Raw genomic sequence first — 27,042 nt, 5'->3', positions numbered from 1 at the left:
TGCTGAGTTCTTTTCTGTTTTCTCCATATTGTAATCGGTTGTTTACCTGAACCCCTGATGACTGGATTCTTTAAAATGCAGTGGATGTTGTTCATTTATCCATTCAAGAAATGTTTATTGTGCATCTAATATGTGCCAGGCCCTGTGCTTGGCACTGGGCATACATAGTGAACAAAATAGATAAAAACCCTGCCTTCAAGGAGCTTTTATTCTAGTTACCAGGGTCCTGTTTGGAGGGGGTACAGAAGGGGTAAATACACAACAAGACAAATAAATAAATACTGTATCAGCTGGTGCTATGAAGAAACAGCATGCAACATAAGAGATGGGGGTGCAATTTAAACACCATGGCCAGGAAAGGCCTCTGACAGGTGACATGCGCATAGAGGCTGGAAGAATTTTAGTTTTAGTGGAGTAAATTAGTACATTTTTCTTTTTCTTGTAAAGTTAATTCTGTGATAAAGAGCCTCTTCTATACTTTTCTATGGAAGAGGAGAAAATGCAAGTATCAGAAAATAACAATTAGAGAAATAGTCATATATTTACAGCACTATTTCCTCAAAGTACAAAGCAAAAAGAAACAAACAAAAGGACTGATGGTTGTTTTGGACTTTATATCTAGAAATGAGCCAGGTTTTTTCAAAATACCTATTACTGCTTCTTCTCCACCAAGTTTTACTTGATGGTTGGACTTCATGATATTACATTGTTAAGTGTCTGGATTTTGCTGTCTTTAAAAAGTACTGAAGTTTGTTTTGGCAGTCAGTTAAGTTACTTGCTAATCAACTTAGATGGTTTCAGGCTTGTTTTTAAGTTCGTTAGAGAGATTTTGGAGTAGCCTTTACTCTGTACTTAGTTTAGCTTACTACCAAGGTGTGGCCTTTCTGGGTCTCTACTGAATACCCTGGATGTTCAGCAAGGTCTCTCCACTGTGGCTGTCAGAACATGGAGGTCTCCCAGCCCTGTGCAAGTTCTTGGAGTTGTTCAGCTCAGCTTCCCTCCCTGGCTTTGCCTGGCTTTATGGAGTTTCACCATAAATGTGCACAGCTTAGTGTTCAGTGGAAGACTCAAAAAGAATCCTTGTTCCAGTCTCTGGAGCTCTTTCTCTGTGTAGCTCCCTTCTCTCTAGGACTTAGCCTCACAAATTCCAGGTATCTTAAGCTCAAATCTCTGTCTCCTCACTGTGGAGACTGCTGTGCTCTGCTTGGATCCCACTCCCTGGACTGTGGTCCAGAAAGTGCCTCCAGGCAGGAAGCTGGGGCAGTCATAGGCACATCTTGTTTCGTTTCCCTTTTCTCAGGGGTCAAAGTCCTATACTACCCATGTCCAGTATTTGAAAACAGTTGTTCCATACATTTTGTCCTGTTTTCTAGTTGTTTACAGCAGAAGTGCAAGTCTGGTACCAGTTAGTCTGTCATTGCCGGAGGTTATTTACTTAGATTTTTTTTTCTACTATTCTTCTGTGGTAAGTAAAGGCAGAGATCTTGTCCCCATTTTATAAGTTAGATGACAGAGTTGCCAAGAGTGATTAAGAGGTTTGAGATCACATACTGAGTTGGCAGGATGGCAGGAACTGTGAATCACATTATCTGGCCCTGCCTCACTAAACTACATCCCGCCTGCAGACCTAAGCACCCCGGTGAGTGTTACTGGTTCCAACTGGCAGAGACAAAAGCAGTGGAGAAAAGAGAAGAGAAAACAGTAAAAAAGAAAGGTGGTAGAAGAATGGGGTAGGAGAGAGCTCTACAGCTGTGTATCAGGAGAGAAATTTGGGGTTGCTATAGTAACACCAAGAGCTGTATCAGATATCACTCACTGTCACCCATAATAATATAGAAGTAATAGCCACCATTTACTGAACTGAGATCCTTCAGTGTATTATCTCATTTAATCTTCATTCTCTACCTAAAGAAGACACTATTATCCCTATTTTATAGATCAGGAAACTGAGGCTCAGAAAGGCAAAATTACCTCCCCACAGACAGAGCTAATATTGCAGCAATGCTGAGATTTGAACCCAGACCTGCAGACTCCGAAGCTCGTGCTCTTCATCATAATGGTTCACCAGCAGAGGTCGCCTTTCCCTGACTCATTTTTGCTGACTTGCCTAATATTTTTCCCCCTTTCACCTGATTCCACCCCTTCAGGAATACCATTCGTTTTCTTCTGATTTTTAAAACCAATACATGCTAATTTTAGGACACTTTGAAAATACAGAACATTAGAAGGAAAAAAATCATCTATACTCTTACCTTTATCCATTATTTTCAATCTCAAACTTTGCTTATTAACTGTAATTCTCACCTTTGTAACTGCTTTGCCTTCATTACATATAATAAGTACTCAGTGAATGTTATATTGATTTCAGGCACCATAGCAACTCTAAAGACTATTTAAACAGCAGGTAATTTGCTAAGAAAGTCACACGTTTGTGTTTATGCCTAAAGAACTACTGAATTCCAGTGGACACACATGGGGACCTGATAGTATTTTTCAGTGCCTCAGGTCTATGCCATGTTAAGTTTCATGGCCCTTACAGCTCCTTCCACCATGCTGTACCTATAGGCACTCAGCAGATACCCTTTGACTGATAGGCCTTCAAAGATGGAAAGTAAATTCATAGTTGGTAAGTAAATGCACTGTGCTAGCTCCTGGGGAGAAAGTGTGAACTAGATACAGTCTCTGCTGTCTTAGAATTTAAATTCACCCTTTAGTGGTAGAAAACCCAAGCAACCCATTTCTGAAATGTCCAGATTAGAAGACATTTTCCCACAGTGATGTATTTATCAGCAAACTCAGAGTTGTTTGTCACAGGTAGGTTTAAAAAAGAATGGCTGTGGAAGTCCAAGTAAAGTTCATAAAATAAAGAAAGGAAAATGTTACTTCAGGCTGATATTAAATGATCGCTTAGCCTGCTGTCATGCTCTCTCACAGGGGAAAGGTTTTATTTATGTCTCCTTTCGTCTTGTCTTCTTTTCATCTCCGGGTTTGATGGATAAGCTTTAGCCTGGGCCATTGATTTACAGTGTCCTGGAGAAAGAGACCAGGGATGACAAAGCCAGCCAGGCCATACCTAAGAGCCTGATGTATTGTCCCAGATCCAGAGCCATCTGAGAGGCACACGGAGGATTTCAGCAGCCTGCTCAGGGGGAGCCTGCTGGGCGGCAGCACCCTGAAAACCTTTATGAGAGAGTTTCCCAGTCCTACTTTGAAAGGCACGGTTTGCTCAGGTATTGGGTTATGGCAACAATCTGTAGTCCTTTGAAACATCTTTTACTATCAGAGTTTCATCAACTGAGAAAATAAGAAATTATGGGGACTTCCCGGGTGGCTCAGTGGTTAAGAATCCGCCTGCCAATTCAGGGCACACGGTTCGAGCCCTGGTCTGGGAAGATCCCACATGCCACTGAGCAACTAAGCCCGTGCACCACAACTACTGAAGCCCACGTGCCTAGAACCCGTGCTCCGCAGCAAGAGAAGCCACCGCAATGAGAAGCCTGCACACTGCAACGAAGAGTAGCCCCTGCTCGCCACAACTAGAGAAAGCCCGCATGCAGCAACGGAGACCCAGTGCAGACAAAAATAAACAAATAAAAATAAATAAATAAATTTATATAAAATAGATAACTAATAAGAACCTGCTGTATAAAAAATAAATTAAATTAAATTTTAAAAAAATCATGTGGAAGTCTGTGACCAACATTTCTTAACCTCTAAAATATAGTTTGGTAAAAACTTCGTTGTAGCATACTGGATATTGAGGGACAGTGAGCTCAGTTACCTATTGGGAGTGATAACAAATTACCCCCAAATTCAGCAGCTTAAAACAACAAACATTCATTACCTCACAGTTTCTGGGAGTCAAAAATCTAGGAGTGGCTTAGCTGGGGGCTTCTGGCTCTAAGTCTCTCATGAGGTTGCAGTCAAGCCAAAGCCTTGACTGGAGCTGGAGGATCTGCTTCCAAGAAGATTCACTCATGTCACTCCTGGCTGGAGTTTTCAGTTCTCCAGGCCCCTCCACAGGGCTGCTGAGTGTGCTCAAGACAAAGCAGGTGACTTCTCCCCAAGTGAGCTGAGAGAAAGAGAGAGAGAGGTGGAGGGTGCTCAAAACAGAAGCCACAGTGCCTTTTATAATCTAATCTTGGAAGCAACAGACCATCACTTCTACCATGTTCTATGGGTCACACAGGCCTACCCCACTACAGCATGGAAGGAGGCTACTCAAGAGTGTGAATACCAGGAGATGGGGATCATTAGGGGTCATCTTGGAGTCTTGGCAACCACGTGGGCTATTGGTCAGGCAAAATTTCATTTAAAAGTCCATCATGGGCTTCCCTGGTGGCGCAGTGGTTGAGATTCCGCCTGCCAACGCAGGGGACACGGGTTCGAGCCCTGGTCTGGGAAGATCCCACATGTCGTGGAGCGGCTGGGCCCGTGAGCCACAATTACTGAGCCTGCGCATCTTAAGCCTGTGCTCTGCAACAAGAGAGGCCGCGATAGTGAGAGGCCCGCACACCAGGATGAAGAGTGGCCCCCACTTGCCGCAACTAGAGAAAGCCCTCACACAGAAACGAAGACCCAACACAGCCATAAATAAATAAATAAATAAATAAATAAATAAATTTTTTTAAAAATGGAGATTTCAAAAAAAATTTTTTTTAAATAAATAAATAAAAGTCCATCATGTTGGGTCAGGTGAATTGATATTTACTGCTTTTGTTGTTCATCTTCTTGAGAGATATAAAGTGAAAATCCAGAGCTGTGGGGCTGTGTGTGTGTGTTCATGTGTGTGTCCTTAAATCCCAACAATGAGGCCAATTATATAGTTTCTTATCATACAGTAAGGCCAAAGAGCTGATACTTGAGAGGCACAGATTGATCACCAAGCAGACTTTTGGATCTGGATGAACAATCTCAACCTGAACAAGACCAGGGACCCAGTACAAGGGAAAAGCCCCTTCTCTTGTGTCCACCGAAGGGGGCACTGACCAGGCTCAAGGTGTGGGAAATCTGGAGGGAACCTGTTTTCAGTGGAACATCCTGGGAACACCTTCTCAAAGCTATGGCGCCTTTTAGCCCTCATTTTCCAAAAAGGGAAAGAGAGATCCAGTACCAGGCTGCTGGTAGAGCCCTTCCTTTATTCTCCCCTATATGAGTTCCCGGTCTGGTCTTGAGCAAGTCACATGCTTGCTCTAGAACTTAAATTCTTCAACGGTAACAAAGTGGTTGGACTAGAAAGAAAGGTGATCAGCACAGGCCTTCCTTCTAGCTCTGTCATGTTGCAACTGCTGTTTCACCAGGTACTGATCCACTGAAGAGTTACCTGGGCATTCAAATGTGAAATCTACTGGTTTCTAAATGGCATTTTGTTTCCACTCAGAGACCTGTAACTAGCCAATCTTATGGCATGCAAGTGGAGGTACCTGACAGTACCCCAGTTTCTCCAATAACAAATAGAGGGAATTACTGAGGTCCCCCAGGCATTCTGAGCAGTGTGCAAATGATTTGCTTGTTTCCATTCAATGCTGCTTTTCAAGAGGTTCATGTTTGTTATAATGGTAATAGGTTAACATTGTAAAATACAAACAAGCTTAAAGAAGAAAGCTTAGAAAGAAGAAACTCTAGGATGAAAAGGATGGAAAGAAGTTGGGATGGTCTTCAAATATATCTAATGACTTATTTTCTCATAACTGTTAACATCACTTAACTATGGTTGCTGGGTACATGGAGGCTTGCTGTTTTCGGTTTTGTATGTTTCCTGCTTGTTTGAGTATTTTATACATTTTTTAAAAGCAATGCTGAGAAGAAAACCATCTCCTTTTTAAAACCTGGAGATAATCCTTAATCACTGTTACCATTTTTGTGATTTACTTGTAGCTCTTTATTTTTTTTTAAACCAAATAAGGGTCATTCTCTACGTATAATTTTGCATGCTGCTTTTTTTCATTCTGTAGAACAGGTGCGTAGAAGGTGGAATTACTGCATCAAAGGGCATGCACATTTCCAAATTTGTTCCATAAGTACAGCTAACACTCCAAAAACCTGTACCAAAAATGTCTGAGAGTGACTGTTTTCCCACATCCTTACTGATATGGGTGAAAAACAAGAACTCATTGTTCTAATTGGCATTTCTCTGATTACTAGTAAGGTTTGAGCATCATACTATATAATTTTCTTAGACATTTTAATTTATTCTCCTGTGAATTATCTGTCCATATCACTGGCTCTTTATTTTAAATTGGGTTATTTGCTTTTCTAAAAAATTATACCCTGCATTCATATTCTCCCATTGAGAATATTCTACCACATTTGCTTCATCATTCTCTTATTCATTTGAGAATTATATTATTTTTTCTCTTAATCATTTGAGAGTAAGTGTAGACCTAATGCTCCTTCACTCATAAATACTTTAGTACAGTGTGTATTTCCTAAAATAGGACATTCTCCTATACAGCTACAGTACAATTATCAAAATCAGAAAAATCAACATTTATACAGAGCTCCACTGTGGATTATTCCACAGACCTGATTCAATTTTTGCCAATTGTCTGTTTTCTTTAGACATTATACTGTGAGCCTTTTCTGATATCATCTAAATTCAAAAATATCATTTTTAATTGCTGAAAAATATTGCATTATATAGATATGCCATAATTTATTAACCATTTTTGCCAGCTATTATTAATATTTTTACTCTTACAAATAATGCCACTGTGCACATCAGTGTCCCATGCGTTTCGTGTTGCATCCTGCTGACACACACCAGAGCTGGCAGCTCTGAGAAGGAACATGTTTATGGTGTGTTATGGGGGAGACCTGGCTCAACTCTACTGATCCCTTTAAATAATATCCAGACAGACCTCCTCCTCCTCCCTTCCCCACACTTTCTCCTTCCAGCTCCTCCTGCTTCTGACTACAGGATAATTTCAGATTTCTGCTAGAAAACTCACTTTTTGCATGCCATTTCCTTTCAGCTGGGTGGGGTGTGGGTGTCCAGCACCTTTGAGTTTTATGGTCTATCTTGCCCATTGTGTCTTCCAGACACTCCTCCAAGTTGTCGTCCATTGGTGGTGCCCTCCTGGCCTTCCAGCATAGAGTGGATGCATACATATGCACTTAGCTAGATATTCTGAGCCTGGCTACTGATGCTTTCTTTAGAATAGACTCTTGACAGCCAAATTACAGTGTCAAAGCATTTGAGTCCCATAGCCCTCTGGGAAAGTGACACTGCTTATCCTCCACCCAGCAAGCTGGGAGGGGGCTGGTCTCCCTGCGTCCTGGGTGACATCCACCTCTTCCACAAGGGTCTTACCCACCTGGTGACCTCACTGAGGATAGAGTATGGGTACAAACTGTCATCTCGTTATTTTGTTTTGTTGTTTTTTTTGGCTGCATTGGGTCTTCGTTGCTGTGCAGGCTTTCTCTAGTTGTGGAGAGTGGTGGCTACTCTTCATTGCAGTGCGCGGGCTTCTCATTGCGGTGGCTTCTCTTGTTGCGGAGCACAGGCTCTAGGCACGTGGGCTTCAGTAGTTGTGGCATGCAGGCTCCGTAGTTGTGACTCACGGGCTCTAGAGTGCAGGCTCAGTAGTTGTGGCACATGGGCTTAGTTGCTCCACGGCATGTGGGATCTTCCCGAACCAGGGCTCAAACCCATGTTCCCTGAATTAGCAGGTGGATTCTTAACCACTGTGCCACCAAGGGAGTCCCCATCTCGTTGTTTTAATTTGCATTTCTTTACCAGTTAAATGCAAATTTTTTTTATTTGTGGTATATAACATATAACATAAAATTTACCATATTAACCATTTTTTTAAATGTGTAGTTTAGTGGCAATAAGTACATTGTACCATCCAGGACTGTTTATACCACCCAAATCCAGAATTTTTTTAATGTACCATCCAAATCCAGAACTTTTTCTTCTTCCCAATCTGAAACTCTGTACCCTTTAAACACTAACTCTCTATTTCCCTCACCCCCACCCCTGGCAACCACCATTCTACTTTCTGCCTATGTGGGTGAAATGCAGTAATTTTTTCGTATGGATTGGCCATTCATGTTTTTTACCTATGAATTCTTTGTAAATGTCCTTATCCTGTTTTCCCTATTGGAACATGAGTATTTTTCTCACTGAGTAGGAAAGGTTCACTAGGGAAATTGATAGCAAATGGATCAAAGATTTTTAATTTTTTAAGTGTTGCTGAAGGATTAGTAGTTTTTCCCTGCTGGTTTTTATTCCTCAGAGATTTGCCTTCGTTTGCCCTCTCCTGGCTGCTAAGTCAGGTTCTCCCAACTGTTTCCTCTTCTTAGAAATGGGCTCAACATTTTTTTTTACAGCTTTATTGAGGAATAAGTGACAATAATATAATTGTATATATTTAAAGTTTACAGTGTGATGGTTTGATATACTTATACACTGTGAAATGATTACCAAGATCAAAATAATTAACACATTCACTACCTCATAGAGTTAAAGTTGTGTGTGTGTGTGGTAAGAATGCTTAAGATAAAAAATTAAAAAAAAAGTCCCTTAGGCTTATTGTGCTTAATACAATTAAAAAACCAAAGCAATAAATGACAAAACTAAAAAATTAACAGCATTAATTTAAATGTTATACACTGTATTATTTTGCTAAAACTAAATTGTAGCTCAGTTTACAACATGAGTAAACTCCGCAATGGGAATCAATCACAAAAAAAAAAAAAAAGAGACAGAGAGAAAGAAAAAGAAACAAAGAAAAAGAATTGGGGGCTTCCCTGGTGGCGCAGTGGTTGAGAGTCTGCCTGCCAATGCAGGGGACACGGGTTCGAGCCCTGGTCTGGGAAGATCCCACATGCCACAGAGCGGCTAGGCCCGTGAGCCACGACTACTGAGCCTGTGCGTCTGGAGCCCGTGCTCCGCAACAAGAGAGGCCGCGACAGTGAGAGGCCCGCGCACCGCGATGAAGAGTGGACCCCGCTCGCTGGAACTGGAGAAAGCCCTCGCACAGAAACGAAGACCCAACACACCCAAAAATAAATTAATTAATTAATTGAAAGGAAAGGAGGGGGGAAATTGATAAATGAAGATTAGTGTTACTATACGTATACAAATACATATTATATACATGTATCAAAAAGACCGAACATATAGCAAGGGAGATCTACGGAACACTGTAATATTTAAAAAAAAAAAAAAAAGAATTGGGTTTGGCAGTTGGCAGTTCTCACGTGGGGAACTGGGCTGCCCAGTGGGCTTTGGTGCCCCCATTGGACCATCGGCTGCTTGTTGCCCAGGTCTAGAGGAAGCAGGGTCATTTCGGCCTCTATTAAGGATCACCCTATGAGCCATAAACCTTGCTTCTTGCTTCCCATTTTACTGAGAAAATTCAAACAGCAGAAAAAGAACTCTCTCATCTCCTACCACCTGCCTCTGTCCCCAGATGCCCCTGTCTGTTACAGTAACTAAGTCTGTGCTCCTGTTTAAGGCCGTTCCCTCCACTTGTATGCAATTCCCGCTCCTCTCTCCTGGTCACGGACATCACACCTCCAATTATCTCCTCTCTCCTGCATTATTGATTTTCCCCTCTTGACTGGCTCGTTCTTTCCAGCATAAAATCTCTCATCTTGAGAAAAAGAAATCCTCCCTTCACCCCGTATTGCTCTTCGGCTACTGCCCCCATTTCTCTGTTCCTTTTTATAGCAAAGGGCTGTGAAAGAGGAGTGTAGCTTGTCTGACACACTCTCTTCATTCTTCCTAATTTCTCTCCAACCCACTCAGTCGGGCTTTTGCCTCCCCTCCCCACCAGTCCTCCCCTTTTGTCTCCCAAATCCCATGGTCAGTTCTCAGTCCTCATCGTGTTTAACCAAACAGCACAGTTGATGCAGTGGTCACCCCCTTCCTGGACACCTGTTCTTCACTTGGCTTCTGGGACATCCCTTCCTCTTGCTTCTTCTTCCTCCTCATTGGCTGCTCTTTCTCAGCTTCTTTTGTTGGGTTCTGGCTCTTCTAACTGATTTCCAACCCCTGGAGCATCTCAGGCTCAGACCTCAGGCCTTTTCCCTTCACCCTCTGCCTCAGTCCCTCGGTGATCTCTTTTAACTTCTATGGTGCCAGCTCTCCCTGAGCCCCAGACACGTACATTCAGCTACCTACTCAGTTGCTCTAGATGGCCATCGAATAAGCACCTCAAACTTAAGTTGAAATAGAACTCTTGATCCCCCTCAAACAAACAACTCAGCCTCTCTCCTAATTTTCTTCTCTTCACCCAGTTCTTCAGGCCCCAAACCTGTCCTCTGTGTCCAGCACAAATTAGTCCCACAGGCTCTGTCTCCAAGATGTGTTCCAGGTATGGCAGTGTCTCACCACCTCCATCACTCCACCCAAGCCCAAGCTGCCATTTTGCACTAACTCTATAGTAGCCTCCTAACTGGTCTCCAGTCACATTCTTGCCCTCTTTGACCCACTCACCAGCAGCAGCCAGAGCAACCTTTTTGTAAACTTTCAGTTCTGCCACTTCACTCTCCTGCTTAAACCCCTCCAGTGTACTTAGGACACAATCCAAATCTCTTCCATTGGTCTCTGGGCCCCACGTGATCTGGCCGCTCCCTGCCTGGCTATGCCCCCTCCTCCTCACCCACTTCTCACCAGCCACACACAAGCTCATTCCCACCTCTGGGGTTTTGCACTTGCAGGTCCTTTAGCCTGGAATGTTCTTCCACTGGAACATTGTTTGTTCCCTCACTTCCTTCAGATCTCTGCTCAAATGTGACTCCCCAGAAGCCTTGTTGGCCTACCCCATCCAACCTGGCTTCCCCATCCACATCATTCTCTATCCCCTTCCTCTACTTTATCTTCATCATGGGATTTATGACTGTCTCTAGTTAAAGTCTCTATTTGCTTGTTTATTGTCTGTTTTACCAGTGGGAACATAAGCTCCATGAGAGCAAGCAGTTTGTTTCTCTTATTCACTGCTGTATCCTCAACATTTAGAATAATGCCTGACACATAACAGCTGCTCAAGAAATTTGTGTTAAACAATGAATGAATGAATGAATATTCCTCTTCCACCATAATTGAAGAACTATCGTTTAAACACTGCAGTAGAGATCTGGGATGAAATATTAACATGTGTATCTACATTTTGCCTTGATCTAAAGTGTTATTTCCCAAATGAAGCAGTAGCAATGTAGAGTCTACAAGATTCAGCTCAAGTTACCATCTTGCACAAGGATCTAAAGCCTACAGCTATCTACTGTCTACTTTTACCCTTTAGTCAAGAGGACTAGAGGTGCTACTCTTTATGGTAGCTATCAAACGTAGTTTAAAGTGGACTAGAATTTTGACTATGAATTTTACCCATGATCATGGTTTGAGTGAAATGAACCTCTCCTTCTTGGAAAAAGGAGGGGGCTTAGGGAATTGAGCGAGATGAAAGCAAATGGTAACAGGGAGAGAAATATTACCAGTCATTGGATAAATCATATTAAAAGAAATCCGGATTCAATGTTTTAAAATAGATCAGAAACATAAGAAATAGAATTAGTTAAAATTATATACATTTGTATATAAATTGACCATATCCAGCCTAAAAAAATTTCTCTTTCCCAAACTGGCATTTTTAAGGGAAATATGTTCCCATGGAAGAATTTAATGATGAAATCTCCAGTTTTCTGCAATGTGGATTGAAGTTTGTGTCTTCCCAACTGCCACGGTCATCAGAGGCCTTAGCTTCCTTTTCAGAACCACCAGATTGCTTAGTGTGTTGTAAACGGGGAGCCAGTGCCCCTCGTGGGTTCCTTAAGGATGCTGTCAGCACAGCCGCACTTGGAGAAGCATACTAAGTGAGAGGGTTTATTATACTCACAGGTCCTAGAGGAGGGAGGCACGCAGGCTAGGCAGCAGGCCTCGTGGGAGGAGCACTGGAGGAACCGACTCAGCAAGAGGGTCAGGAGCTGAGAGAGAGTGAGCACCCAGGTTCAGGCACGATCCCCACACAAGCAAAAGGTGTGAAGGGATTTTTACTGGTGTGTTTGAATGTCACTCAGTCACAGTCAGGGAAGGGCAAGAAGGGACCAGCCTCATCACGCTGCGCATCTGGTCTCCTGGCGGGTGCTCACAGCCTCTGCTCAGGGCTGTTGAGACATCAAGAAAACAGGAGGTTTTAAAAATTGGCAATACACTCAGCTAAACCATATCCCTTTCAAAGTCCTTTATTGACTGTCTCCTGTTATACGGCAAAGGGAGGGTGTCCTCCTTTAAAACAAATTAGCAGTTTGAACCTGAAAGGATAAATATTCACAGTAGCGTAGGTTTTCTTGGCTCCTTTTAATATGAGTGTATGGAACAGTACTGATTAACAAATGTCATCTACCAGCTGCCCCCTCTTGCAAAAAGAAGTTAAGTGTACACACAGTCATGGCAACCTGCCCTGATGTCGAGGGAACAACCGCAGAAACGGACCGTTCTCTGCAGCCCCCGTCTTTCCTGTGCCTGGGACCCCGCCTGAGGATGTTCAGGAAGAACAGAATAAGGCAGAGACCCTTCAGCTCAGTCAGCAGCTATCATCAGCTATCGTCAGACACCCACCGTGCGACTGCAACCCCCCCACCCCCCGCGACATTTCTAAGAGCTCGTTGTTGCATTCCTCCTTACAACCTCGCCGTGCACCGGGCAAATGAAAAATATACGAGTCTGGCTAGGGAGCATTTTCCCTTCCTCTCTTTCTCCCTAAGGAAAGGAAAGTTGTTGCTATGGAAGTTATTTGAGTTCAGGTAGTGAGTTGAGATGGTGAGATGCCATTTAAAAGAAGTCACGGGACATGCCCTCCTGTAATTATGCGTCACAGAGCCCTGTTGATTTCATGACTTTATCTGCTGCAGGAGACCCCACACAAACATTATTGACCAATATTCTCCTTACGGTGTAAGTTCATTCTGCTAACTGGGTATTATGCATCTGAGTGTGTTGGAAGCATGTTTTGCATTTTCTGGACCAGTAGGGGTTGTGATGTGAGCGCCCTCACAGGCTCCCCTGGGCTGGAGGAAGGAAGCGGCTGCCCGTGGAGCACAGGGCACACGGCCGCACTAGGTGAGTGGCCCAAGGCCAGCTTTTCTTTGTCTTCGCTGGTTGTGAACTTGGATGCAGGTTATTTTTCTGTGCTGTTCAGGTTTTGCTTTTGGTTCTCTGTTGGTCTGTGATCAAGTCATTTATTCTTTTTAGATGGTAACAAAATATAATTAAACTCTTTATTATCGAAGCTCCTACAGGAAAAATTATCTAGTCTTGCCAGCTCTAACCACCATCCTCCTTTTCCCATATTGAAATAACTATTTATGTGATATGTGTTTTGATAGTGTGAGGTTTCTTAGGAACATAAAATAATAGTGGTTTTATGGTAAATCCGTAGGGTTTTATGTTTCTGTTATTGGCCACACCTCGCAGCTTGCAGGATCTCAGTTCCTCAACCAGGGATTGAACCTGGGACCTCAGCAATGAAAGCCCAAGATTCTAACCAGGAAATTCCCAACTGACTGTAATTTATTTGGACATAGTCTTTTTTTTTTTTTTTTTTTTTTTTTTAGATTTCTGCACAAGATTCTACATTGTCACTGAGGCAGAGTTTGTACAGGGTAGCAAGGTTTTCTTCAAGTAGCCTTACTTCAGCAATCTACACAGATGGCTTTCCCCAGAGTTGTTGTCACCATTGCCTTGCCTCCTCCAAGATCTTGAATTCTGAAGGGCCCTTCTCTGCCCAGCCAGAGCGGTCAGGCTAGCACAGAGGTTTCAGGACATGACTCTGGTACTAGACTTCCCTGGGTTTAAATCTGAGCTTCACCACTTACTAGCTTGGGACCTTAATCAAGTCACTCAGGCTCTCTGTGCCTCAGTTTCCTCATCTGTTCAATGGGATGCCTCATTAGAAAGCTGTAAGAGTTAAGTGAGTTTTGTTAGAGCCTGTGGCATGGTGCCTGGCACACGGCAGTTTTCACATAAGTGCTGTAGTCTGTGGCTAGTCTGGCATTCCACCTCCCCGATGACCCACTCTTCTCTGTCATCATGACCTTCCATCCCCCAGTCCCCTCCTTCTCCCACAGGCATCTCCCTCTCTGCATTTGCCTCTAATGCCTTCCTCAGCCATCTCCCGATTTCCTTGCTGCATGACTGCATCAGTTCAGGTCTTGGTGGGGAACAGATAACACAGTCCAACCAGGTAATTTGAGGGAAGCTTAAAAAGAGATTATGTACAAAGCTGTGAGTAGGAGTGAGAAAACCACAAGGGGAAGCATGGCCGGGGCCTGAGAGAGCGTGCTCCCAGGAGCCGTGGTGAGTGGGCTGCCTGACGGGAGTTGTGAGCTTGGAGGAGGCATGCAGTCAGCCCATGGCAACCACCCAGGAAGGGAGCCAGGGAAGTAGTCCCACCTTACCTTTCTCCCTCCTTGCATCTCCTGCCAGGCCTTTCTTTGGTTCTCAACCCCAAGAAAGAGGGCAGGGGTGCCCATCTGTGCAGTCCATGTGGTCAGCCTCCCAGGGCAGAGCAAGGTGGAGCCAGGTAAAGAGTGGATCTAGGTAAGAGGGTGGGTGGAAAATGTCTGCATAGTGCCCTGTGGTACCGCTGCTCTGCAGCCCCCACTTGGCCTTGAGTCATGGCCCCTTGTAGTCTGGCCCACACCCATCTCTCCACCCATAAGCCCTCCTGTCTCTGCCCTGGAATCCACCACTCTGGTCCCCTCCCCTGCTGCTCAGCCAGTCTGCAGGCTGCCCATCAAACATGCCATGACCTGTGTACCACTTTAAGGTTTTTCATGCCCATTCCCTTTCCCAAGAGTTCCCTTCCCTCCTTCTAGGCCTGGAGGAGTGCTACATTTTCACAGGGATACCCTTGTTCTCTGCAGTCTTCCCCTGCCTTCAGTTAGATTCCCTCACAGCTTCGTTACAGTGCATTTCACGTTGTGGTCTGGAAGGTTATTTGTGGGGCTGCTTCCTCTGTAGACTTGATCATCCACTCTTTGAAGAGAGACCACACCATACTCAACTCTGCATTTATTTGTGGTTGAAATAAAAATAAGTGCCCCCCCCAAAATAGTTATATTGAAATAACTAATGGAAAGATGCAGTAAATATTGATATCACTTACCTGGCTACAGATGGTGTTAGTTATGAATAATGGATTCAGCATATTTAACACTTGGTTAACTGTATCACATGTCGTATGTAACTAAGTCACCCCCGACCCCCTCTCCCTACAATATCCAGTATTTAGTTGCTGTCTGGGGCACCCTATATGTCACTTACTAGAATTTATCTGTGGAGTTCTCTATTTCTTGTCTTACCTCCTCTTCTAGATCTTTAGCTCCATGAGGGCAGGGACCATAGCTGTGTTGTTCATCACAGAATCTCCAGACTGCAGAACAGTGTATGGTACATAATTGATCCTTCACAAATATTTGTTGAATGAATAAACATATTGGTCTGTGGCATGTCATAACCTTAGGAAGCCAGCAGAGTAGGGATTCTAGGTGCCATGGAAGGGCCCATGAAGTTCCTTTTCATGCCCTTCAAGTTATTCCTTACTGCTTTAAGGGGTCATTTCTTTATGACCCCACTCTCCCATCAGTAGAGTAACCACCCTTTCTACCTGAATGGGAGTAGATCTTGTACCAAGAGCAAATTCTTTTTTCCTTCCATCTCCATAGGGGATATGCTACTGGGGGAATTTTTTTCCCTGAAATTATTCTATTTCTCATTTCTCTTTCCTTATTGTGTTTATTTGTAGTTTCTTCATCTGATGGTGCCAAGCAAAATGTATTTGATTGTTATTTGGATCGTTTCAAACCTATTCAGTAATATTGAAGATGTGTAATAAGCATTATCAGGTCTTATAATTGAAAATTGGCATCATTTTACATTATTCACTATTGTAATAGTCTAACCAGATTTTATTATGAATGAATGACTTCAGGGAGTTCTTTTTAAAGGTCACAAGTGATGTTTGATAACCTGAAAAAGATTACTTTTTGCAAACAGAAGTAGCAACACAGCCTGAAAGCCTTAATTTGTTTCAGCCCTACCATTGCTCAATAATCTTGTCATCTGCTGTTTTTCTGAGGTTTAATATTATGAAAAAAATGTTCTGGAAAAGAAATTAAACTTGGAGTTTGAGATAACAGGGCTCATATGAAGCTTATATACTGAAAATATTTTAAAAAAAAGACCCCGAGCAAAAGCAAAACAAAACAAAAAGCAATTAGTTTGGAGGGACTATCTAAGTAGGATTGTCTAAAGTGAAAACCTGAAAAAATTGGACAGATGGACTTCATAAATTTGGGAACTATTAACTCTGGGGCCACATTGTAACAGGTTTTTACTGACACATCTGTTACAAACTAATTGCCTCTTTACTGCCTGATAACCGAAGTTTGGGTTTGGGGGTTTTGCAATAGAAGCAATTAAAAGCTGAACACTTGTCATATTTTTCATTAATTTACCAGTGAGTCGTTGGGTTTATACAGATAATTTGATTTATTTTGAAGATAATTGTAATTATAAGTTGTGTTTTACTAGGGAGCTTGTCCTTTATAATTTGCCTTTAATAACAATGTAATTTCTTCTGCCCTTCTTAGTTAACAGCCTTTTCTTTAGGAAAAAATAAGCATAGGCAATGTCTATGAAGACAATATTTTTAAGGTAGATGAAAATAGAATGGTTTGGGGGCTCCCCATCTTCAGTGATAGATCAGATTTGGACCAGGCCTGATATAGGACTCCGTCATTAGAGCCAGGAACAGGAAAAAGCAGAGATGGGCCCTTAATTCTCAGATAAGCTATGACACCTACCTGCAGGATTTCTAAAAACTGAACATTTGTGTACCCTGTATCCCAGCAGTTAATGCACCCATATGTTCATGGAAAGGCATGCACTGAAATAGTCATATAAGCACCAACTATAACATCCCTAAGTGGAAACCACCCACATGCCTATCTTCAGTAGAATGGATAACTAAATGGTCATGTATTCATACAATGGAACACATATGTCATTGAAGATGAACTAGCTGCTACTCTCTACAACAACATGGATGAGTCTCACAAACAGAAGGTTGAGTGAAAGAAGGCAGATATCAAATGTTTCTACTGTGTAATTCCATTTATATACAGTATAAAAAAGACAAAGCAACCTAGGTGTTAGAAGTCAGAATGAGAGTAACACTTGGGAGGGTAGTAACTGGAAGGGGGTACAAGAAAGGCTCCTGGGGTTCTGGTGCTGTTCTGTTTCTTGATCTGGGTGCTGGTTATACCAGGTATGTTCAGTTTGTGAAGATTAATAGAGCTATGATTTAGGCACTTTTATATACGTATAATTTATAAAAAGTTAAAAGTATATCAATTTGAAAATATAACATTGCTATAATTTTCATGCCAACTCATTAGAAATGGTAGAAGTTCACAGTGACACTTTGACAAAAGGTTCAAGGGCACACAAGCCCTGCATTGTCTTTAAACAGAACCATATTAATTAACTACCAAGAGAAAGCAGAGACACTTCAGCCTAGCCTTGATCATTTTGTGGAGAACCGTGGGAGTTTATCCAAATCCCCATTTCCTTTAGGAGCCAGGTCTGGGGTCCCAGTTCAGTGAACTCTTTATGGCACCTCTGACTCTGCTCTCTACAAGCTCTGAGTATAGCTGTCATCAGAAGAACATGGTTTAGCATTTTATAGTGCTCTTGGTGTTTTGTTTCTTTTGAGTCTTTCTTGACGGCAAGTGTGCTGAGGACAACAGCCCCACCTTTCATCTCTCCATCCAGGGTCAGGCGTTTGGTGCACATTTAATAAATACTTGGCAAATGACGGTTGTCCTTGAAGAAACAGGAAGATGAACAGAGACACTGCCTGAGACAGAGCAAGCATTTGCTTTTAAGTGGCAATAGTTGTGTGGCTTCCTTTGAGTTGTCTCAATTTGATTTCTCGAATCCCTTTGATCTCTCTCTCTCTTTAAACATTTTCTTGTTTACATGTTTACTGTAGAAGATTGGAAAATATAAAAAAACACAAGAAGAAAAAGATAAACACCCATAATCCTTCCACTCAGAGAGAAACTCTTACAGTTTTGCTATATTTTCTTTTTCTTTTCTTATAATGCATTGCTTTCATGCTCCCGGTCCTCCTCTCCCCCTATTTTTTTCTTTTTTTCATTTCGTAAGAGTGATGGAAGTGAGCCTAGGAGAGACTTCTGCACATTTTTGAAGGATTCTTGGGTAGAGTGAAAACTGCATGTGTTCCTGCCTTGGTTTTCTTTACTCTCCCTGTGTGAAGGGGGAACTTAGATGGAGCACTAGGCCGTAGAATAGAATTTCATGATATTTACCTGAAGCTTCTCTTATCCACTGCTTACATTTTTGGGATTAGCATGGCTGGTGGGTATATTATACTCCAAATCACTGAGAAGACTTAGAATTCTTCCAGCATAGAACCATTCTGTTTACTAATAGTATTGTTCTCAGTCTCATCCTGAAAGCAGGATGAGATCTTTTAGCTCTCTTAGAGTTTAACATCTTTTAGACCTTAACATCCCATTAATCCTAGGTCTCTGCTCAAGAATCTTACAGAAGATCTGCTTCTCCAGGTGGAGGTTTCTGGGCAGCTGTCCAAGGCTGTGCTGTTCTTTACATTTCTGGAACAAGGTGGTCATTGCCTTCCTGCAGCAGTGCTATGTGGCTGACGAGTCTGTCCTCCTGTCACACCCGGAGCTCCCCATCTGTCGTGCCCCTGGGTGCACACACCTTACAGTGTTGTACTTTTGCTTTTTCCTCTTAAAATAGTCCTAAAATAGGCTCCTCTGCTTCTCCTCTTCCTTTCTTCAGTTTTTTGCTCCAGATTCCTCTGAGTTTTGTCCCTAGTTTCTCTTTAGACTCTTAAAGGATTTAAATGATACTCATTTAAATGAGATTATTCATCGGTAAGAAGAAAAATCACCCCTGTAACACTGACAAACTGTTTCTCTTGATCTTTATAATACCTTAATGGGAACATTGTTTGTTCAGCTCAGCTCTGGTTGGGGGCCTCGTGACATCTGCATTATCTGTAGGCCTCTGCTTCACCATGTTATTATGAATGATTGTCCTGAACAGAGTCCATCTAATGCGGGCCCTGTGCTCTGTGTGTGTGTGTGTGTGTGTGTGTGTGTGTGTGTGTGTGTGTGTGTGAGAGAGAGAGAGAGAGAGAGACAGAGAGAGAGAGAAATACACACACACACACACACACACACAGAATAGTTATAGAAAAGCTAGCTGTAGAAATAGTTATAGAAAAGCGAAAGAGGCTAAAGTTTGGATTTGCATCTTTATCATTTCCATTTTGTCTAACCCTTGGCCTATGTTCAGTTACCTGAGTGGTCCTATAATTCTCTTGCCTAGAACCCATTCATCTAAGATGTGCCTGCTGTCCTTGGCATTGAGGAGACAAAACTTCACGTGTGTTTACATTTGATTCCCTTCATCTTTGTGACCCTTGGAATGCAGATATCTACTTAAGCGTGTGTTCATAGATGTGGTATTTATGCCCTCATTGTCAGGAAGGCAGTGCCAGTTTTGGGGAAAGCAGATCAGGAGCTACGCTCTAAGCCCAAGCCTTCTGGAGGCCAGAACAGAACTGCCTGCCAGGAGGAAGGTTTATGGTGGAGGCTTCCCGTACCCAGGGTGAGAGGTTCTCCTATCCTGTGAGTGCTTTTCTTCAAATATAACTTTCCAAAGTTAAAAAAAATTTTTTTGATAGCAAAACTAATAGTGTGTAACTTTAGAAAAAGGATCATTTCTATAATAACACAGGAAAAAAAATACAAGCTCATCCAACTAGGTTACATTCTAATTTGACTAATTCTTTTAGTAAAATAGCTTTTTTTTTTTAATTAAAAATAATCTATAGTCATTATGGAAAAAAAAATCTACAGAGTGTAGATGGATGAGAAGAGCAACAATAATGAAAATGAGAGTCAGTGTTTTCAGGGGTTTGGCCTGCTCCGCTTCCTTCCATCCTCCTCCAGGTGAGACACTATTGCACAAAGACCTACGGTAAAAAGACCTGACTTATGCTTTTGACCCCACCATCTGGAACTTATTGGAAAATAGAGCCCCTTTTTCATGGAACACCTGCTACCATCTCTCAGGACACAGGTGGCGTTCTGCAGACTCAGTTTGGAAAATGAGAGAGGTTCAGTAGTCACACGGCTGGCCAGGGCCTGAGCTGGGGCCAGACATAGTTGCCTCCCTCTACCCTCCACCAGCTTTCCAGATTCTTCCCTCTACTTGTTGATGGTGTTTTGAGATTGTTCTTTAGCATTAAAATCTAGAGCAGTATATTAATTCATTCTGTCTCATTCACTAAAACCACTTTCGCCAGGCTCGTGTTGGGTCCAGTGTCTCACTGTAGCTAGGACAGGGTCCCTGTCTCGAGGAAGCCACAATCAGATCTAAGAAAACAGCTACGCACAGGCCTTCAGCAGGATGTGGAAGAGCCACTGGGTGCCGTACACTAGACCCTGCCGGACGTGGGGCGGGCCGGTCAGCTCTGCCTGGAGACCTGCGGGGGCTTCATAGAGGAGGGGGCACAGGGACCCCAAGAAGCACTGGAGTCTCCAGGTGGAGAAAGCTGGCAAGGGGAGAGTCAAGACCGTGTTTGGCAGCCTGCGGGCGGCAGGACTTCTAGCAGGGTGGCTGGTTGAAGAGCACAGATGGTGTTTAATGTCAGCTCTGAGTCACCCTTTGAAATTGTACAAGTTCAAGGGGAAGGATCTGGAAATCCTCCAGCACATTATTTGACCTTCCTCCAGTCTCTCAATAACCATTTGGTGTCTAGCTCATAAGTGGAAGTTCTCTGCAAAATCGTGTCATACAGGAAAAGTAGCAGAATAATTTCAAGTAAAGAAGGTAGTTCTTATGCCTTAGCCTGTGAACCAGAGTGTTTATTCCCCTCCCCTTCAGCGCTTTTTACTAGTGTGTTGCCCACCCCCCAGCTTTGACAGAGGCCTGGGTTCTGTGGATTCTCAATTCTTCCACCGTCTCCGGGAATGACTGAATAAAGGTTAAATAAAACTTTGAAAGCAGGGCCAGAAGATACTCAGCTTTCGAATGTGATAGTGTTTGAGATGGAAAATATATTTTCTGTCTAATTTTTTTTCTTGTTGCCTTGGCAACTGGTTGGGGTTTTTTTTTTAAGCTTTCGATTTTTCTCAACATGAGCTGCTTCCTTTGATTTAGCTAAGATGTGTGGACAGATTTATATCTTATTTAGAGTCTCTAGTGTAAGTGTTTATGAGGTATAGATTTTTCATTTTTCACAATCTTCACAAGGTTGAACAAGGGTAAATAATTTCACATAACTGTAAGCTTGCCTGATTAACCAAACAAAGGCAAGTCATCGTGATCTTTTTTGTCTGATGTCAAGTACCATAAAAATGATTCAGATTCGTTTTTATAAACTGTCACTAAATATTTTGATATTAGGCTTTTTAATGTCTCTGACAAGGTCTATGTGAAAATTGTTTCCATAAATTATAAATGCACATCGTTCCTTCTGTCTCCCCGTTGCTTCCTCTGCTCTAGCCACAGGGCCCTCCTGGCTGGTCCTCATCCTTGCTAAACCTGTTTCTATCTCAGGGACTCTGCATTTGCCGTTTCCTCTGCTGAAACCCATCTGCCCCAGATATTCACATTGCTTCCTCCCTCGTTGCATTTAGGGCTTCCCAGTTAAATGTCATCTCCTCAAAGAGGACTGTCTGGACCTTTCTGTCTAAAACAGGATCCTCATGCATCACTCCCTGGCCATTGCGGAGATGAGAGGATCCATCTCTGGAAAACCTGAATGAAAATCAGTCACCCTATATGAAGTCCACCAGTCTATAAGCCCTACCCATGGCAAGAGCTTCCAATTAGCGTTTTAATACCTCACCCTTAAATTATGAACTCATAGCCAAAGATCACCAGGTATTTGTGGAAATCCTCCATTGTAAAATGTAGAAACCAAGACTAATATGAAATAAAGAACTCAAAAGAAACAGAGACAATGATGGAGCAGAAGAAATCTGCAAAAAACAAAACAAAAAGTGGGGCAGAGGAAATCATCATAGAAATAATACAAAAAATTTAGGAGAACAACAAAGGGGAGACCCGGGTCAACAGCCGTGGAGCAGGCCTGGAGCTGGAGGGCGGAGAGCTGCAGAGGCAAGTGCTCAGGAGGCTGGGGAACTGAAAGCCTATTCTGCCAGGTGGACATGTGGACGTTACACTGAGAGGCTCTTGGGGGGTGTGGGTAGAGTTAGGGATAGCTACAAAGCAAAGCAAGCAAATGCAAAAGAGAAATAACTATTAAGCACAGAAACAATAATATCGTACAATAAAGCAGTGATCAACTTTATATAGTTGTAATAACTTAAACACTGAATGTTGATTTAATTTAAAAATGTGACATAATTGTATTTAGAGAACAGGGGAAGGTAAGTCTCTATGCACAGGGGCATGTGTAAGTGTATGTGATGAGACCTAATGATATCAACATATAGTGTCTAAGACTGTTAAGTTATCATACAGGACCATGGTCATTAGACATAAAAAGATTTTAAAAACCAGGAGGAACAGCAAGTTGGAATGTAGACTCTGAGGAATGGGGAGGAGGATGGAGGAGGCAGGGAAGTATTGGGTTTTTTTTAAAGTTTATTTATTTATTTATTTATTTTTAGCTGTGTTGGGTCTTTGTTGCTGCGTGCAGGCTTTCTCTAGTTGCGGCGAGCGGGGGCTACTCTTTGTTGCAGTGTGCGGGCTTATCGCAGTGGCTTCTCTTGTTGCGGAGCAAGGGCTCTAGGCACACGGGCTTCAGTAGTTGCAGCACATGGGCTCAGTAGTTGTGGCTTGTGGGCTCTAGAGCGCAGGCTCAGTAGTTGTGGCGCACAAGCCTAGCTGCTCCGCGGCATGTGGGATCTTCCCGGAGCAGGGATCAAACCTGTGTCCCCTGCATTGGCAGGTGGATTCTTAACCACTGCGCCACCAGGGATGTTCCAAAGTATTGTTGCTCATTGTCAGACTTTTAGCCTCATCTGACTTTTAAAAGCTCTGAGCACATATTACTTCTATAAACATAAAAATTGGTTAGGAATTATCAATAAAATATAAGTGTTGAGCAGCCCTACTTCTGTGCACGTCACTGATTCAGTCTGATGTACGTTTGATTAATGTGAATTCAGTCCAGTGTCTGGCTGATGTCTTTGGCGGGTAGGCTCATTTGTTTAACCAAATCCATTTGCACTTGCACACGGAATAATTAATTCAGACTCACTTTGTTGGAAGTGATGCTGAAAACATTTATCATTTCCTTCTGCACCGTGGAGATAGATTAGACTACGGCTCATGGTTATTGAGGCTGTGTGCTCATTAAAGATGGAGTAGAGGTATGTGATAACAAACTGAGCTTTTTAATCACTTTAGATTTAATGATGTACCTTTGCCATGTACTTAATCTTCAGCAAATATTTCCCCTTCCCAAACTGACAGTTTTGTGATTTATAACTTGTCATGTCAGATGAAGCATTTCCTCTTTCCCCCACCCCAGAAGGGTCTCTGTTCCAAATTATAGTCTTTAAAAAGTAGCTGACACATTCTCCTCTGTGGGGAACTTTCAACATTTCCATCCTATGATTTGGAAATGACCCTTCTCACTCCTCTCAGCCTTAGTCCGTACTTATTGATATATTTATTTTGGATACAGTTTAATGTTTTTATTCTGCTATCTGGGTCATTCTCATAGAGAGATGGATGGGTGGGTGAATAGATGGAGAGAGAGAGAGATAGGCAGACTGACAGATGGAACTGTGCTAAGGATGTGTGGCAATACAGTTCCAGATAACAGAGAATACACCCCAGGCTTTAGTCTCAAGGTTTCCAGTCCATAAGAGCTGTATAATGGTCAACTTTCCAAGCAGAAGCTAAACAACCATCATTCTACTGCATGCAATATAGTTTCTCAAAACTTTTTTTTTTTTTTTTTTTTAATTTATTGTTGGCTGTGTTGAGTCTTCATTTCTGTGCATGGACTTTCTCTAGTTGCGGCAAGCGGGGGCTACTCTTCGTTGCAATGCGCAGGCTTCTCACTGCGGTGGCCTCTCCCGTTGCAGAGCACGGGCTCTAGGCATGCAGGCTTCAGTAGTTGTGGCTCGTGGGCTCTAGAGCGCAGGCTCAGTAGTGTGGCACACAGGCTTAGTTGCTCCGTGGCATGTGGCGTCTTCCCGGACCAGGGCTCGAACCCGTGTCCCCTGCACTGGCAGGCGGATTCTTAACCACTGCGCCACCAGGGAAGCCCCTCAAAACTTTTGATGAAAGTAGAATCAGTAAGATGTTCCATTAGAAAGTCCTAAATAACTTCAAGATACTTTTAAATGTTCTTTTAATTTGTACCGTGGAAGTAATATGAGGAGCTGGAGTTGGAGGTGGTTATTGAAGCCTGAGTATGGATGTCTTCCATCACTAGTTGGTGCCGTAACCTTTTTCGGCTTTCTTCCCCACCCTCTCCCCACCCTGAAACACTTAAGAACACTTTCTAGACCAAAATTAAAATGGTCAAATAAATTAATGATATATTTTTGAATTTTGAAGATGAGCAACTACCAGACTTAAAATTCTAGAGGTGATGTCAGGATTAATAAGTATAGTAAATTAGAAGTTGCTCTTTATAAGCAAAAAAGTTTGTATGTCAGGACTGGAAACCTCACACCCATGAGCCTGCCTGTGCACTGAATTATTATCATTTTCTCCAATGCCTTATTAGTCTTTGGGGCCACTTCCTGAGTTTGAATCCTGGCCCTGCCACTTACTAGCTATGTGTCTTTGACCAAGTTTCTTAATCTCTGTGCCTCAGTTTCATTATCTGTGAGTCTATTAATTAGCCCACTTAATGCCCATTCCTGCCTCCTCCTAGCATCATTTCTTGTCTTACAGAGGGTGGCAGTTTTCATTTCTAGAACCTGTTGCAGCTAGTGTTCTGGATGTGAGTTAGATCTGCTAATCAAATGCATTCCCATAAAACTCTGAATTCAGGCTTAGATTACGTGGGAAGAGAGATGGGGCTGGGACCTTCATTTCTAGCTGGTGTGGATAATGGCAGAGGCAGCATGGTTCTGAAACTGGCAACTGTAGTAATAGCTTCCTGACTTGACAGGCAGCTTCCTGATTGAGAAGCTTCCAAATTGTAGCAGAAACTGAGTTTGGAGCAGCATCTGTAGCAGCAGCTTCCTGGTTCTTTAGGTTCCAGCAGCCCCTTTGGCTGTCCAGTTCTGCTTAGTGATTTGAGGAGTAACTCCTAAAAGTTTAGCTTAGAGTCTGTCTCTGCAGCTTTCCTAACAATGATATGAATTATGTTATACTTCTTAATACCTCTCTTTCTGCTTAAGGTAGCCAAAGTGATTTATGTTGGCTGCAACTAAAGATCAGGAACAGTAAACTTCCCTCACAGAGTTGTTGTGAGGAAAGATAAGGCATTTAAAGTGCTTAAAACATGTGGCATGCCTATTTTTTTTTTTTTTGGACATTCTTAGGGTTTTTTCTGGCCTCAATCAATGGTATACCTACAACCGTGAATAACATAGATATTTATTAGTTTGTTGGTTCATCATTCACTCATTCATACATTTATTGAAACAAATATTTGCTGAATGGCTATTCTAATCAAGACATGTTCCAGCTGTCTTTGGGCAGCTGAACCTAACTGAACATTAGATGAACATTAGAATCATCTGGGAATCTTTTAAAAAAAAAAACTTAACGTCTATGCCACATTCAAGACTTATTGAAGACAGGGAGTGTGTGTGTGTGTGTGTGTGTATGTGTGTGTGTGTGTCTGTGTGTGTAGATATTTTTTTAATTGAGATACAATTCTTATAAAGTACACAAGTCTTATGTGTTACAGCTTGGTGGATTTTTACATATGTGTATACCCAATTATATACTACCTAGGTCAGTGTATAGGAAAACAGAAATATGCATGAAAGATTTATTGCGTGCATGGAGTTTGGGGGGCTCCTTTTAAAAGAGCTGAAGTTTCAAATGCATTTGAGGTTTTGCCACTCAGAGGTCAAAGAAATTTAGTTATCTGGAATGACCAGTATAACTAGGTCATTTTCCTCTTTTTCCTTCTTCATAGTCCCCTACAAATTTGTACCCCTTTCTAGGTTTATGCAAGAAAACTGTTTCATTTATATGTGAAATGAAATGAATTTAAGAAGGATCTTAGGTAACAAAAAATCAATAAGGCAGTAAATGTTACTGCTAATAACTTTGTGAGTCATAACCTCTGATTCTGTTTATCTTCTTATGATTGACATAGTTCATTGGCTAAAAGAAAGTTTGCTTTCTTAAAATTAAGCTATATTTCTTCTTTCATGTGACCTCTTCAAAGAGAGTGAATATCATGAGAGAGTAAAAATAATTATTTTTCTTTTTTTCCCAAAAGAGTGCTTGATCTGTAAGCCAATGGCTGCACAATTAGTATTGCAATACTGAGGGCACTAGAGTAGCAGCATGAGCTGACTTAGGAAGATCAAGTGAGTAATTTTTGAAAAACATATGGAAACAGTTGATTACAGAGAGAAAATGACATCTGCAAAACATTAAAAGCATCTACATTTTTAATAAAACCAACTAGAACAACTCAGAAGTTGAATGATTTTGCATAATTAATTCATTACAGAATGAAACTTTTGGGAAACAAAATGTAGAATAAGCTACACTTTTAAGGTGATCACCTGTGATTTGGGATCAAAGTCTAGCATTGGAATACCGTTTCAAGGATAGCTGAACTATATTAGTGAATCACCAAAAGGAATAGAAAACATGAAAATTCTATGTAGCTCATTCCTCTGCCTTAAGATAAAATCTCCATAAATTGACTTAGGTGGTATGAATATTGTCCATTTTAAGCACTCTTAGAGAATGAGCTTTGGATATGAGGGCAGTCTGGCTATGACATTTATGATTTTGTTAAATGGCCAGTTAAATATCTTAATTTCCTCATCATTTCCTGAGTGGCC

At 42.1% G+C, this 27,042-nt stretch overlaps 1 protein-coding gene across 7 annotated transcripts in view; it reads left to right on the top strand.

Moving 5' to 3' along the window:
* Positions 1-27,042, top strand: part of SHLD1 (shieldin complex subunit 1) — a 104,944-nt gene that overhangs the window by 59,362 nt on the left and 18,540 nt on the right. The window contains exon 4 of one of the 7 annotated variants that reach the window (XM_057529179.1): positions 3,364-3,572. The exons of the other annotated variants lie outside the window; for them this stretch is intronic. Coding sequence (XP_057385162.1) covers positions 3,364-3,410 — 47 coding nt within the window. The 3' untranslated portion in view covers positions 3,411-3,572. Of the gene's footprint in view, positions 1-3,363; positions 3,573-27,042 lie in introns of those variants that run through there. 7 annotated transcript variants of the gene reach the window in all.

The sequence above is a fragment of the Balaenoptera acutorostrata genome, chromosome 15 (genome assembly GCF_949987535.1).
Source record: "Balaenoptera acutorostrata chromosome 15, mBalAcu1.1, whole genome shotgun sequence".
In the NCBI taxonomy this organism is placed as follows: Eukaryota; Metazoa; Chordata; class Mammalia; order Artiodactyla; family Balaenopteridae; genus Balaenoptera; species Balaenoptera acutorostrata.
Note: the sequence above shows the minus strand (reverse complement) of the source record. Positions and strands in the feature narration are given on the sequence as shown.